This window comes from Eptesicus fuscus, chromosome 2 (assembly GCF_027574615.1).
Source record: "Eptesicus fuscus isolate TK198812 chromosome 2, DD_ASM_mEF_20220401, whole genome shotgun sequence".
Classification (NCBI taxonomy): Eukaryota; Metazoa; Chordata; class Mammalia; order Chiroptera; family Vespertilionidae; genus Eptesicus; species Eptesicus fuscus.
Genome location: NC_072474.1, coordinates 38453054 through 38468257, shown reverse-complemented (window position 1 = coordinate 38468257; position 15204 = coordinate 38453054). Strand labels below are relative to the sequence as shown.

At 43.5% G+C, this 15204-nt stretch overlaps 1 protein-coding gene across 2 annotated transcripts in view; it reads right to left on the bottom strand.

Annotated features, from left to right (window-relative positions):
• Positions 1-15204, bottom strand: part of DIP2C (disco interacting protein 2 homolog C) — a 385891-nt gene that overhangs the window by 159602 nt on the left and 211085 nt on the right. The window contains exons 2-4 of one of the 2 annotated variants that reach the window (XM_054726559.1): positions 14985-15056; positions 13277-13444; positions 8719-8829 (exon numbers count right to left, since the gene is read on the bottom strand). In XM_054726559.1, coding sequence (XP_054582534.1) covers positions 8719-8829; positions 13277-13444; positions 14985-15056 — 351 coding nt within the window. The remainder of the gene's footprint in view (positions 1-8718; positions 8830-13276; positions 13445-14984; positions 15057-15204) is intronic. The other variant, XM_054726564.1, reaches the window with a different exon arrangement.

The window sequence follows — 15204 nt, the reverse complement described above, 5'->3', positions numbered from 1 at the left end:
AGTGTGTCTTAGCTGGTTGGGCTTCATCCTGTGCACTGAAATACTGCTGGCTCAATTCCCAGTCAGGGCATATGCCTGGGTTGTGGGCTCAATCCCTTGGGGTTAGGGGGACAGAGCATGCAGGGTGCAGCCGATTGGTGCTTCTCTTTCACATTGATGTTTCTCTCCCTCTCCCTTCCTCTCTCTCTAAAAATCAATAAAAATAAAATACAACAGCCTCTTTAACATGTCCCTGATTTCAGCCAGGAACACATCCCAACCAAACCAATCTATCCTATATATTCCTGCTCTGCTACACTGACATTTCTAAAATGCAAATCTGACTGTGCCGTTTCTGTTTAAATGACAGATACAGATATCAAGATTTAGTTTGTTTTATTAGTTCTGGACAAACAGGTCTTTTGATCATAAGTGCATCCCCTGCCGTCACCCCTACTCTCACAGAACCTTGGCCCTAGAACAGCACTGCGAAGGAGAGCTTTCTGTTTTGCTGGTGATTCCCACATTTGCCCTGCCCAGTCTAATAGCCACTTGCCAAAAAAGAAAAAAAAAAAAAATGGTTAGTGAAGCAAAAGAAACAAACCATAAATTTTATCTAATTTTAAGTAGTTTAAATTTTGAAAAGTTCCATGTGGATTTGGCCATCATGTTAAACAGTGTAGCTCTAGTCAGGAGTGTATCCTTCACAGTGAATCTTTAGTTGAGTATGTAGTCTGATTTAGTGCATCCTTCTCTCATATGTTAATGTAAGGAAATGTTATTTCCGAATTTACACTAGAATAAATAATTTTATGAAAACTGAGTTGTTCAGAGAGAACACAGGTTACAGAGTTAGGAACTACATTAAAATCAGTAAGTTCAAGCTGACTAGAGAAAGAAAAAACTCAATCTAGAAAATGAAACTATACAATTAAGGAAGAAATTACTATAGGATAAATAAGCTCTTTAAAAGCAAACACAATGTTTTTTATATCACTCTCTTACCTATAGTGCATAGCAGAGGACTCAGTACACAAAACTATTTGCACATTTGTTGAATGAGTAAATATGAGGACACAGGTCCTTATTCCCAGAAACTGAGCATTGCCATGAATCACTCTTTAAGCTGATGGCAGCATAAAACCAGGGGTGGATTCAGACGTAGAAGTTTCTAGTTCATATTATCTCTCAATTTTTAAAGAATAAATTACATTTTTACAAGCCTAACAGCAATGGTTCTCAAACTCGTTGACTCAAAGAATGCTTTAAACTCTTAATGCCAAAAGCCCTTAAAAGCATTTGCTTGTGGGATTAATATTTACATATTTACTACATTAGAAAGTAAACTTTTAAAACACAGGACTTCACAATCACAGATTCCACTAGCTGTTAGAATCATAACATCACCATATATCATGCAGCCTCTAGAAAAATCCAGTGTGCATTCTTAAAAAAATGAGAGTAAAAAGGCAAACAATGTGTTAGTGTTATTCTGAATAGTTTGACCTCACAGACTTTCTTAAAGGGTAGTGAGATCCCTGGAACTACTTCAGTTTGCCGTCTTAATCTAAGACAGGGCTCCATGAAATTCTCCCAGGAATGAGCGTGAGGATGGGTCAGGGTGGCTGACCACTGAGAGGCAGCCGCCTTGACCATGTGCGCACGCAAAATATGAGCTGTGGTTTTTAAACCATTTCTTAGTTCATAAAAGGACAAAAGAATCATTTTTAACATATTAGGAGATTGTATGCTACATTTTAGTTTTAATTTTCTTTCGTATCATAGTTGGTCTTGGTTGGAATAGACATAACACAACCTCAAAGTTTTCTTTTCTAGGGTGTTTGGTGGGGAGAAAAGGGATGTTTAAAAATACCTAGAATTTTTAAAGCTCTAATTTAGACTTTATCAAGTGAAAGTAAGAAAGTGCCTAATATATAGATACCTGTTCATCATTCATTCACTTTCCAAATCAAATTTAAGTTTCCAAAGGAAGTCATTTATCAAGAATTCCAGTAGGAGTTCATCATGATGTAAGGCCATGGGTTTAGAAGTGAAATGGAAAAATGTTGCCAGGAGAGATTAAATTTGAGGCTATACGGTTGACTAGATTGACCATTAATTAAGTCAATTAACTAAGAGATAATAGAATCACTTCTTGGCTGATATAATTTGGTCATTGAAGCAACCAAAGGAATGCTACAGCAAGTTAAGTAGTCAAAGAAATTCAAAGAGCAAAAATCTCCTGAGGGCCACAAAACTTTCCCTTTTGAATGTCTTAAATCTTCCATGCTGGCTCAGGAGAAAAAAACTGCAAAGTCCTGAAACATGTACACTGGCAATAGACTGAAATCAGCTAAGATTTCATACCATAATTTTTAAAATGATGTAAGAGCATATACTGTAAGAGAAAGTAACATATCAGTGAAATGTCTAAAATAAGAACACTCATGACTAGATTATTTTAACAACAGGAGAGAGAAGAAAATAAAATGGTAAGTGAGACTATCAAGTGAGCTGGCATAATGATCTATGGGTCCTCCTTAGCTTTTCTTTAGGGTGGTTGCCATGATACACAGTGAATTGGGAGAGCTTGGTATTGATTATAGAAAATGAGATCCCCAGCTGAGATTTCACAAGCACATGGAAAGATTCTCTGGATAGGCCTATCCCATATATAAATTAAGCAGTTAATATTCAAAAATGTTTACAATTAAAATGTATATATCTACACTAATAAAAGAGAAACATGCAAATTAACCATCACTCTGCTACGCCAAGCCAAGCCCACCAGCCAATCAGGAGCGAGTATGCAAATTAACCCAACCAAGATGGCGGCTGGCCACAGAGCTGGAGCAAGCAGGAGGCTTGGGTTGCCCTGGCAATGGAGGAAGCCAAGCTTCCCGCCCGTCCTGGCCGGCCCTGGCCTCCACTCAAGGCTACAAAGTTTCAATTATAGAAGATAGATAAATCCTAGATCCTTGCTTCCAGCCGGCCCTGGCCACTGCTCAAGGAGGCACTGGAAAAAGAAAAAAAGGAGGGGCTGGGACCTTGGGTCGCCGGGGGTTGATCAGACCAGGATGGGACAGCAGGGGCTGTTGGGGGTGAGCAGGCCAGCAGGGGGGGGGCAGTTGGGGGCGAGCAGGCAGGCAGGCAGGCAGGTGAGTGGCTGGAGCCAGCAGTCCCGGATTGTGAGAGGGATGTCCGACTGCCGGTTTAGGCCCGATCCCTGTAAAACGGCAGTAGGACATCCTTCGAGAGGTCCCAGATTAGAGAGGGTGCAGGCCGGGCTGAGGAATAACCCCCACCCCCGTGCACGAATTTCATGCACCGGGCCACTAGTCTACACTAATAAAAGAGAAACATGCAATTTGACTGTACCTCTGCTACGCCCACCAGCCAATCAGGAGAGAGTATGCAAATTAACCCAGCCAAGATGGCTGCGACCACGTAGTGAGCAGGTGGCTTGGGTTTCCCCGGGATTGGAGGAAGTCAAGCTTCCTGCCCGCTCTGGCCGGCCCTGGCCTCCGCTCGAGGCTACAAAGTTTCAATTACAGAAGATAAATAAATTCCAACAAAAATAACAGCAGCCACGGAGCTGGAGAGAGCAGGAGACTTGCATTGCCCACAGCGATGGAAGAAGCCAAGTCTCCCACAGCCCTGGCCTGCCCTGGCCTCCGCTCAAGGCTACAAAGTTTCAATTATAGAAGATAAATAAATCCCAGATACCCGGGCCTCTGCTTGGGTCGCTGGGGGCGTGGCTGGCCTGCAAACCACCACAGGCCCCTTGCCCAGGCTGTTCCATGCCACAAGAGAACCCCCACCCTGATCTGGGACACCCTTCAGGGCAAACCAGCTGGCCCCCACCCATGCACCAGGCCTCTATCCTATCTAATAAAGAGTAATATGCAAATTGACTGTCACTCAACACACAAGATGGCTGCCCCCATGTGGTCAAAGATGGCTGCCCCCATGTGGACACAAGATGGCCACCACAAGATGGCCAGCAGGGGAGGGCAGTTGGGAGGGACCAGGCCTGCAAGGGAGGGCAGTTGGGGGCAATCAAGCCAGCAGGGGAGGGCAGTTAGGGGTGACCAGGCCTGCAAGAGAGGGCAATTGGGGGTGATCAGGCCTGCAGGGAAGGGCAGTTGGGGAGGGACCCAGGCCTGCAGGGTAGGGTAGTTAAGGGTGACCAGGCCTGCAGGGGAGGGCAGTTAGGGGCAATCAGTCTGGCAGGGGAGCAGTTAGGTGTTGATCAGGCTGGCAGGGGAGTGGTTAGCGGGTGATCAGGCTGGCAGGCAGAAGCGGTTAGGGGCAATCAGGAAGGCAGGCAGGCGAGCAGTTGGGAGCCAGCAGTCCTGGATTGTGAGAGGGATCCCAGATTGGAGAGGGTGCAGGCTGGGCTGAGGGACACACACCCCCGTGCATGAATTTCGTGCACTGGGCCTCTTGTGTAATAATATTTTCCATGCCTTACATGACACTTTAAGAAATGTCTATACAATTTTTCAAGGTATTCTCTACAACTGCATTGTAAGTAAATAGCTGAGGCAAATTCCACCATCTCTAATCTATGAATGAAAGGATTAATTCTCTAAAGGCAGACCCAGAGACCATCATCTATGCAGGTGTATCACCTGGACACCTAGAGTCACCCCTTGTTCCTTCTCTCACATACTCTTACATTAATTCAGCCTTAGGGTCCTATTGCTATTATCTTCTAAACATATCTCAAATCTTACCAGCACTGACTCACCTCCTAGACATTCAATAATATCAGGTTTTCAGGGTCTTTGCAACTCCTCCACTTCTAATCCATATTCCACAGAGCTACCCAAGTAATGTTCAAATGCTGAGACTGCTCCTGTCATGTCTTTGCCTAAAATCTTCAAATGGCACCCTACCATCTTCAGGATCAAGTTCAAATTCCCAAGCATGGTATACAAGATACCTTAAAATCTCGAATCTCTGTATGTAATTTCTTACTTTCCCCCAAATGTGCCATGGTCCCTCATCTCCCTTCCTTCCAAAACTGTTACCTAGGCAACATTTTATGTGACTGGCATACATGAATTAACAGAACAAAGATTGTCGTTGTAGGTCTTACATTCTTATGATAGGCAGATAGATGGTTGATCAGAGAAATAAAATTAATTGATAGACAAGTAGGTAGATGATTAATACAAGCATACAGATGACTGATATAGGTAAGTAGGTAGATGATAGACGGATGACAGATTATTGACAGAGATGTCTGATAGACATGGAGGTGGGCTGATAGATGGATGACTGATAGAGTGCTAGGGTGATGGCAGCAGTGGATACAAATGAATCAGAATGGGGAAGCATAGGGATCGTGTGTGAGGTGCTATGAAATCGTGTCAGAGAATGCCTCACAAAAGCAGTCGCACCTGAGCAGAGACCTAATGAAGGTAAGGAAACCAACAGTGTGGATGTATGAGCGAAGAACATTCTTGGCAGAAGAACAGACCGTGTAGTAGCCCTACAGCAGTCAGGTATCTGTGGGCTCAAAACCACCCAGGACGCCGGTGAGGCTGCAGAGCAGGAATAATGTGAAAGACAAGATCATGGAGAAACGGGAGTGAAACCACGCACATGGTGGGTCATTATGGGGACATGATTCTTACTCTGAGAGCAAGGGGAGCTGCTGGGGTGCTTGAGCAGGTGTGTCACCAGCTGTGTATTTAGGAGCTAAGCATGAGGGGAACAGCCTCCTCAGAGACCACACTGCACAGGAACGTTTACCCTTTACAAATTATAAACTTCAGTCCACTGGTCTGGTTCCCTCTAGACTGTGAACTCCTAGGGAGGGGGAGGCTGTGTCTTATTCTCTGTTGCTCTCTAGCACTAAGCAGATCAGGAAGGACACTTCCTCACACTCCTCGGGTGCTGGGCGCTGAGACGAAGCTCCAGGACCACATCGGCCATTGGAGGGGTTGCGCTAGTCTTTGACCTTAGGCCTAGAGCCCCACATTCCCAATGACTGAGCAGAAAGAGCAACCAAGGGAGAAAATCAGAACTATATAGAGGATATGGGAAAAGGGTGCCTTGAGAGACACCTACAGGAGACAAAGCTGCAAGGTCAGAAGCCTGTTAGAATCTGCAGGCCAGAGGTGGGGGGTCAGGGGGGTAGTATCAAATGTTCACATCCAAGTCTGGAGCTCTAACTGGAAAGGACCAACGCTAGCTGCAGCTGCAGCTTTTGTTCACAGCTCCTCCCGCTCACAGTGATGTGGGTGAGGAGTTAAGAGTAATTCTAAAGTAGGGCTGGAGGTGGGCTGAACCCAGATGGGTCTATTTCCTTTGCAGAGGACTACTGTTAAGCTGGCCTTGTTTCTACTGACTAGTAAAAATAACTCCTGAAGTTGCCCTCGATTCTCCTCCGTAGCCCGCCCCCCCTCCCCCCTCGCAGTGCGCTGCTCTCCCACATCCCCTCTTCCATCCTCAAATATGGAAGTAATGTGCACAGGTGAGTTGACAGGTACCTGAGGCTAAGGAATTACCATTCCTGCTGTGCTAACTCTCTCAGACTTTTACTATCTGATCACCCATCCTATCTACCCCCTAAGTAACTAGGAGGATCTGCAAAACACAGTACACCTTATCAAAGGCTGTGTAAACATTGGGGTCTATCAGCCCCACCCTCCATCATCAGGAAAGACAGACAATAGACTTGGGAAATAGACTTGTTGAGATTTAATTTCCATGTAAATTATAAAAATTAACACAGAGTTAAAGGTTAGAAATGGACATTAGATAAAATCTTTGTGGCAAGAAGTCCTCTGACAGGGAAGGCAAAGCTAGATTTGTGACCTCTTTTAATGAGTTACTCACTGCAATAGCATTAATAATCACATTCCTGCCCAAACTTCCATTTTCTTATCTATAGAATGGAAATAAGAGCACGGGACTAGCTTCTGTGAGAACTAAAGATACTAAAGATTGTAAACATGCCATCATATGTGGTATACAGGTGTGGCTACTGTATGCAGGACTATGTATCTACAGGTGTGGCTACTGTATGCAGAACTATGTGTGTGTCTACATATGTGTCTACATGTGTATGTGCATGTATAAAATACTAGCAGCAGTATAAATACAAAGGAGTTAATGGAAACATTTCACAGTAAGCTGACAGCATACAAGTGCATGCCTCTACTCTCCTAATTATCTGAAAGGGGCCTCTGAGATGCTGGAATGGCTAAGATGGGTTCTTGATGTGTGCTGGGTGTTAAATACCTCTGAGAAACGCAGGTGGATTTGGGAACAAACTCCTGCCTTCATTCCATCCCCAGGTATTGACCAGGCATCAAAGCCTCCTGAGAGGGGCTGAGAAGGCAGGGAGAGCAGCAGTGAGGCTGCGCTTGGCATTTCCACGTTTCTTAGTCCATTCTTCTTGCTTGTGCAGATGACTACTCCTGACGCCATCAAATCTGTCTTACCCCTTCATCCAGGAAGTCAGTCGGACAGCTCCTTAGAGGAAATGGTGGTGGTTTATCTTATAAGCCCCCATTAACAGAAAGATTCAAGAAACATGGACCCATCCTACCCTGGTATGAACTAGCTGAGCTACCACATTTGCCATAGCTTCAGTTTCCTCTTCTGTAACATGAAACAGTAATAAGCACTTCACCTGTTTGTTATAAAAACTAAGAAAGATGATGTCTGTGAAACTACCTTGCCAAATATAAAGGATAGACAATGTTATCATTCGGATCAGTATCTTCAGCGATCCACATGTGCCGTGCACTGGTGTCCAGCAACAACACTTACTGGGAATTTTCTTTTAAAAATTATAGGTAGGGAAGTGGGTAAAAGCAACTTTAATCTAGATGTTGGGAAAAAAAATGTCTCAAAAGTAATTAAAATATTAATTGCAAATTTTCTGATGCTAAATAAATGAAATAAATTCAAGCCAGCCAAGCTCGGGTGATGATTACAATGAAATGGAATTACCAAGATAGCACTCTTGTAGACAGCACCATAAAATACAAAGGCAACAATAGAGAACATACAAAAATTTTTTTTTTTTAGTCAGAGGTATTTATTTACTTTTACATGTCATCTTACAATGTAAATATTTACGAGGTCCTTATCCCAACTCATGCACAAGCCCCTGTGTTTTTTTAATTTCTTTATTGATTAAGTTATTACATATGTGTCCTTATCCCCCCATTACCCCCCCTCCCCCCCTACTCATGCCCTCACCCTCCTGTTGTCTGTGTCCATTGATTAGGCCTATATGCACGCATACAAGTCCTTTGGTTGATCTCTCCCCCTTACCGCCCCCCCCCCCCCCATACCTTCCCTCTGAGGTTTGACGGTCTGATGGATGTTTCATACAAAAATTTAAGGATTTGTTTCTTTTTTGAAAATTGTACTTGAAAAATTATTGAGGTTAAAAGAGAATAAAAACCATACTAGCAACCAACATTATAAAAATTAAAACCAAATTGAACTGTATAACCTTAAATATAAAATTTGGTTCATGAGAAGTTACTATTTTTATTTTTATCAAATTCTACCAAACACTGTCTTTTGAAATGTGAAAATCATTATCGTTTACTGGATGTTAACTTGTACCCTGGAGAGAATATCTGCATATGAGGAAGGATGCAGTCATCTGTGGACCACAACCAATCACAAGAACATTCAAAGACACATACTTCCGCCTTATCTACACACGGCTGCTGCAGACCTCATGCCGCACTGGTGCCTTACCTGACCTATAGCGCTCATCTCTTGACCCTGAGGACCTTCGGCGGTGATAGCGAGAGGAGGAGGAAGGAGTAACGGGAGCCCGGCGCTCTGGCGGCAAAGCTTGATCCACCCCTGGGTTAAGGGAAATAGCAAAGTAAGGTGAGGCTTTCCTTGGCAGCTGGAGCAAATTTACTTTGTGGAGCAAATCATTTTGGTAGAGTACAGCCCTGACTCACTGCATTCCCACAGCCGAGCTAGAGCTCACATGGGAGTGGGCACAGGCCGGATGTCATGGACGGTGACCAGGAAAGGGAGAAGCATCCAGGGCAGGGCAAGACTCACACCCAACACAACAGCCTTGAGAAACAGCACAGGCTCTTGCACATCATAACGTCTAATATGTCATGGGGAAAAATGTAAACTAAGCCAAAGGCAACATCTGCAATCTTTAGGGTTTGGATTAAAAAAAAAAAAAGAAAGAAAGAAAATGGAGTCCAAAGCACAGAATCAAGTAATGATCTTCTTTATATAATAAACATAGAAAGTGGTAAGGAAATATTTGAGAAAATTACATTTATCATTAAAGATAATTTTAAAATAAATCTTATAGGATATCTTAAACAATATAATTCAGATAACTAGGATTGAGAATAAGCTTCCATCTTTGTTCATTCCAAATTTCTAACTCTGGAATCTTGCCCCATTTGAAGCTAAAGGATTGAACAAATTATATTTCACTATAGCTTTGATGAATTAGCAAAAATGTTAACATGGTCAGATAAAAATGATTCAATGGGTACTGGTCAAATGCTGACCTAAACCTGGCAATCATCATACCTATCACACTTCAGAACTAGAGTGGTAAAGGCACAATCTAGATAAACGTTAAGTATGGGAAAGATTAATCATTACAGTTCAGAAATGAAGAAATTCCGAGCATTGACCATTAAACATTAATTGCTACTTCTTCAGAAAAGGACCCGTAAATACTTGACAGAAAGAAAACCAGAGACAGCAATTTAACAAAACAGAGTTTAGTCCCTGGTTTTCTTGACGGCTCCAGGGGAGCTATCTGTTCCTGGTATTTAATATTTCTCTTAGGGTGATTTCTGCACTTCAATTTTTTTAAGCTCACCTGAGATGTTTTTTACTGATTTTACAGAGAAAGGAAGGGAAGGAGGGAGGGTGGGATGGAGGAAAGGAGGGGAAGGGAGAGGGAGAGAAAAAAAAAGAGAGAAAAAAAAAAAAAAGTCCATATAAGAGTGAAACATCAATCAGTTGCCTCCAGTACATGCCCCAACGAGGGTGACAGCAACCTAGCTATGTGCCTGGCCAGGAATCAAATCCACCACCTTTTGGTGTACCAATAGCTCTCCAACCAACTGAGCCATCCGTCCAGAGCTGCACCTCAATTTTTTATGGCATGGTTATGGGTCCCACATAAACAGGTTACTAGATTAGAATTGTGAAAAAGATACCTACGCTGTAAACTTTTCATCTAGCAAGCATATTTAACATCATTAATTAACAGTTCTTAATGACTGCATTTACAGCCACCAAAATTCTTCCGCTTATTATCTACAAAGAATCTTTTTTAAATGATCTTTTAAAAAATTACTTTGTATTTTTATCAAGTAGATGCACAGAAATCAAAGAGTGCTATTAAGTCTTATGATGAAAAATAATTATTTACATTCATACTTATAAATATGGATTTATAATCCTACTCAATTGACCATTTTAAACAGTATATGGACTTCTCCCTTACACCACTATGGCCATCACTATACCATAGTCTCTCTTCTCCTCTGTCAACTTTTGCAATTTCTTCTTTATTCCCATTACAGGAGCTGCAAGCAGTGCTTACTTCCTTTGGTGGCGGCATCACCAGATCTATTCCCAGTAGATTCTTTTATCTGGGCTGTTCCATTTGCCCAAAGATTGGACTTCAGGTCTCCTGTCTTGTGACCAAACACAGGAGCACCCATCATCCACAGCTGGAGGCCTTCTCTCCCTCCAGCATGCGCGTTCTCATTTAGCGCCTCAGGGGTCAGTATCACTTGGTGTCCCTGAATCTAGAGGCTCTTAGTCCATTTCTCCAGAGAACAAACCTCTCTGGAGAGTGGGGAGGGCATGGATCACCCTCGTTGGATGCCATGCCTCCCCCCACCCTGAGGTTTCATCACCTTCGTCTTCTGTCTCAGCCCCACCCCCCCCAAGCTTAGGGAGGCACCTTACAAATCACAGAAACGTGTCACTGTTTCTTCCCTTCCTCTGTCTGGTGGCTTTACACTTTACCAGTTTACTGACATCTTAGTACAGTTCTGAAAGAACAGTTAAATGGACAGTTTGGAATGGTCCAGATTACACAGTGACCGATTCATATAGACACTTAATGTTTCGCTTTCATTCTCAGTACTGTTACCTTTCTAGTTCATTCAAACATGCTTCCTGGAACTACTTTCAACCTTGACCCCTTCTGGGTCCCTAGCTGGTTGTGAACTTCCTCTGAGATGTGCACAGTCCTAACATTCACACACTCATCCCCGCTATGCAAACCTGTAGGTTAGTGCTCGCCTGTACATGGACCCTACATGTCTGTCCTCAGAAAGCTAATATTCAACAAACACTATCAACATTTATTTTCATAGGCTGAAATACAGGTTTAAAAACACAAGTTTTAAGAGAAAATAAATTTGACAAAATAAGAATAGCTTTAACAGGTCACTAGCAACAGGGTATTAAAAGAAACTAAAGCATTAGTGTGGATATTTCATTCATTAATTTTTATCTGACTTCATTGTGAATGAAATCTGAGGTGGCTAAAAAAGGTATGTTCTAACAAGAAAAAGTCAACAGTCAGATATGCAACTCCAGCAAGTGTTGCTCAGTAGTTGAGCATTGACCTATGAACCAGAAGGCCATGGTTCGATTCCCCAGCAGGGAACATGCCCGGGTTGTGGGCTTGATCCCCAGTATAGGGCATGCAGGAGGCAGCCAATCAATGATTCTCATCATTGACATCTCTCTCTCTCCTTCTCCCTTCCTCTCTGAAATCAATAAAAATATATTTTAAAAAAATACAGCTCCAAAGCAGAATTCAACCTGTCATCACAGGAGGTCCCAGGGGCGGTAATGGAGGGGTCTCTCTCATTACCTATCATAGGATCTCACGTTCATACCACATTTGAGAACCAACTCTCAGGAAAGCTGCAGGCTTCCCAGTGTCTACAACAGAGACAGACCAAGAGAGGTCCCTGGGAGGGGAGGTGTCCCAAAGGAGGTGAGGTAACTGTCCAAAATCATGGGAAGCCACAGAGACAAAAATTAGTTCCCCTCAGATGATAATGTGATAAAAATCCCCTGAGCGCTACGTGCCAGGAACTGACCTAGCTTCAGATCCCACGTGGACTGAGGGGAAAGGCACCAGCGATGACAACATGCTCTGGAGATGGGTGTCCCCGCTGGCTCTTGTCACCATCTGTGTCCCTGGGCCTCGGTTTACCATCTTCACACAGAACCGAGAAGAACTGCTAACACTTGACTGCATGGGTCTAAGTACTATACATTCATGACACCCTGAACCATGCCCAGTGGGAATGGGATGGGCACGAGGTCCATGGAGCAGCATCCCCACATAGGCTCTCTCTTCCTCACATTTCAGTCAGGTGTGTGAGACTCCCGTCACTGTGAGAAGGACCTCACAGCTAACGCCCAACTCCACCAACCACTCACCAAAGCCTCCATTCCTCCTGCAAGGACACTCATAACTGTCAGCAAGCAGCTCAGAGGGGACCAACAGAAGCCGCAGTGGGGTGACCAGCCCTTGGGGCCAATTGTAATAATAAGCTTTCTCTCTTTATTATGTGTGCATGATTTTCAAACAATGCCTTTTATTCAGAGGCAAAACCACGAAGACAAGCCTAAAACTTACAAATGCTTATCTTCTTATTCTACTAAAAGTTGCATTGAACTCACCTTTTTGGGCTTCTTGTATTGAAACTATCAACCACTAACACAGTTTTGACCTCTGAGGATCATTACCTTGAAGAATACATTCTGTCAGTAATCAGTTTCATTCATCTATCAAACCCTGTACACTGCCCTTCGGGCATAGGAGTGGAAAGGCCTGTAGCTCTCACTCCCCTCAGCAGGTCTCAGGGGCCAGGACCACTATTCTTCCTCTGCTGAGGTGTTTGGCTAGGAGACGAAGGTCAGCAGCAGACCAATAATTTTAAGAAGACTTTTAGAATTTGTCATACAGTCTTCTTTCTCAAATATTTTTTAAGCGGTGTCCCAATTGTAAAAATAGGGTTGTTGAAACAGCATATTCTATTCTAATTGGCTCTGGGTCAGTGGAACAGTCGTAGTTCCAGGTTCTATAACAACTTTACAACCAAGGGGAACTATGGCCCCCTGAAAATTTGCGTGACCTCGTCTGAAGAATGAGGGCACACACACAGGACTCCCAACACTAGGGTCCCCCAACGCTAAGGCTTGCACTTCTGTTTAGAATGGTGCTGAGTGATAGTCCCTTTCAAACATGGGGTCTCTCTCTCTCTCAGAAAAGTGCGCTCACCGAAACGAAAGTAAAACAGAGGCCGGTTTCCCGCGGTGCTGGCCACCCGCTCCCTGCCAGCGGCTTCTCTGATGTCACACACCCCGATGTGGCCGGAGTGTGGTGTTCTCCTCGGGGCGCCTTCACTGTGCTGCAGTCTACACCGGGCCACCGCAGCTCCGTTCGCTGCTGTAACAAGTCGAAAAAAAACTAATTAATTCAAACTTTAGTTTTTTTTAAATTTGTTACAGCGCTGAGCAGAGCTGCTGACCCCATGCAGAAGAGCACAAAGAACACCAAAGGGACCACGCAACATGGGTGCCACCCTGAGCGCCCAGCCCACACAGCCAGCCAAGCTCTTGGCACGGGGGCTGGAGAACCATCGTCTGGGCACTGCTTCTGTTTCACTCTTGTTTGGTAAGGCACAGAAATAAGAACCCGGCAATGTTAAGAGCCTAGAGTCAGCCAACCAGCCTTCCTCCAAGATGTGGAGGGGCCACTTGCTGAAAGGGACTCACCATCAAGGCCACGAAGATGGCCATCACCACGCAGTACTGCTAGAGGAGGAGAGAAGGGAAAAGGGAGAGACCACCAGCTACTCGTCTGCCCACACCTAATCCTAAAGCCTTTCACATATGGGCATCAGCCAACCAAAGGTTTATTTTTCACTTACTCATTCAGGCTATACAACAGGTCCATCTTTATATTAACTCTCTTAAGAATCAAGGAAAGAAAGCAAGCACACAAAATCAAAACAAAGCTACAAGCACAGCAGAAGCTCAACACACAAATTAAGCTTCCTGGAATATAACACTGTTAACCATGCTAACAGGCCACAACTGGGTATGTCACAGCCTGGAGATCAGGAGGGGCAGAGCAGGGGATCTGTGAGCTATGTGCCCCCGCAGACTTAACCCTTTTCTAGCAGAATAATTGGAGCAGCTTTAAAAATCATTTTAACAGTGTAAACTGTAGAGTTCAAGCACCACCTTCAAAATTTATATTGCTTTCATTTCTCCTTGAGGACAGCATTAACTGCATCAGCTTTAAGCCATTCCCAAAGCCTAGCCATCTCAAGGTCACCCTCAAACCAAACTGAGCTTCACTAGAACTGAGCTGTGGGAACTCCAGCCTGGCATCCTTTTGTTTCTTGAAATGGACAGAACCTGGCTCAAGTGCAAAGAGATTCTATAAACCTGGACATGGAGTGAAACAGACTCTGTGCTTTGGGGAAGAATCCATAATGTTTTACAATCACATTTCTAAGCAAAACAAACCTTCATGATTTCATAATCCCAGGCAGGATATTATATCATTTTCTAGGTTTCTAGATTTGGCCTGTTCCCCAACTACTTCAACAAAACCTTGGATTAAGTAAACTATAAGCAATAGCAATAATTTTTAACTTCCCAAACTAAAAATCATGTTTAAATCATAACTTCTCTCGTATTTTTATCATTTTAGCATTTTGAAGTAATCAACCATAGAACTGCCCTCTGTCGATGAAATACTAAACATATTAAAGCACACTTATAGGATATCATGTGCTTTTTCTATATTCACAAAATATACATGCAATAGTCATACAAAGGACTTAGATGTGACTAGTGCCATGTCAGGAGCGCAGTCTTCATGCAAATCAGGGACTAAGAAAGGATTTGTGCTATTCTCTCTTGCATGTTGCAGTTAACTCTCTAAACTAGATGACATATAATCAAAGTGTACGTACTCGGAGGCTGGGGCAGGTAGGCGCCAATTAATTTCGACCTCTTCTTTTCATATCCTTTTTGTGTGATGTCACCTATAAGAAAAGGAAAGAAAGATTCAGAATGGTCCCCACGGGTAGGGCTGGTCCCTCAAAAGAGTCCAAGAAGACAGTCACAACTGCGTTTTCTGTTTGCCTTATAATTATAACTTAAAAAGAAAGCACTTTAGTCATTCTCCTTGCC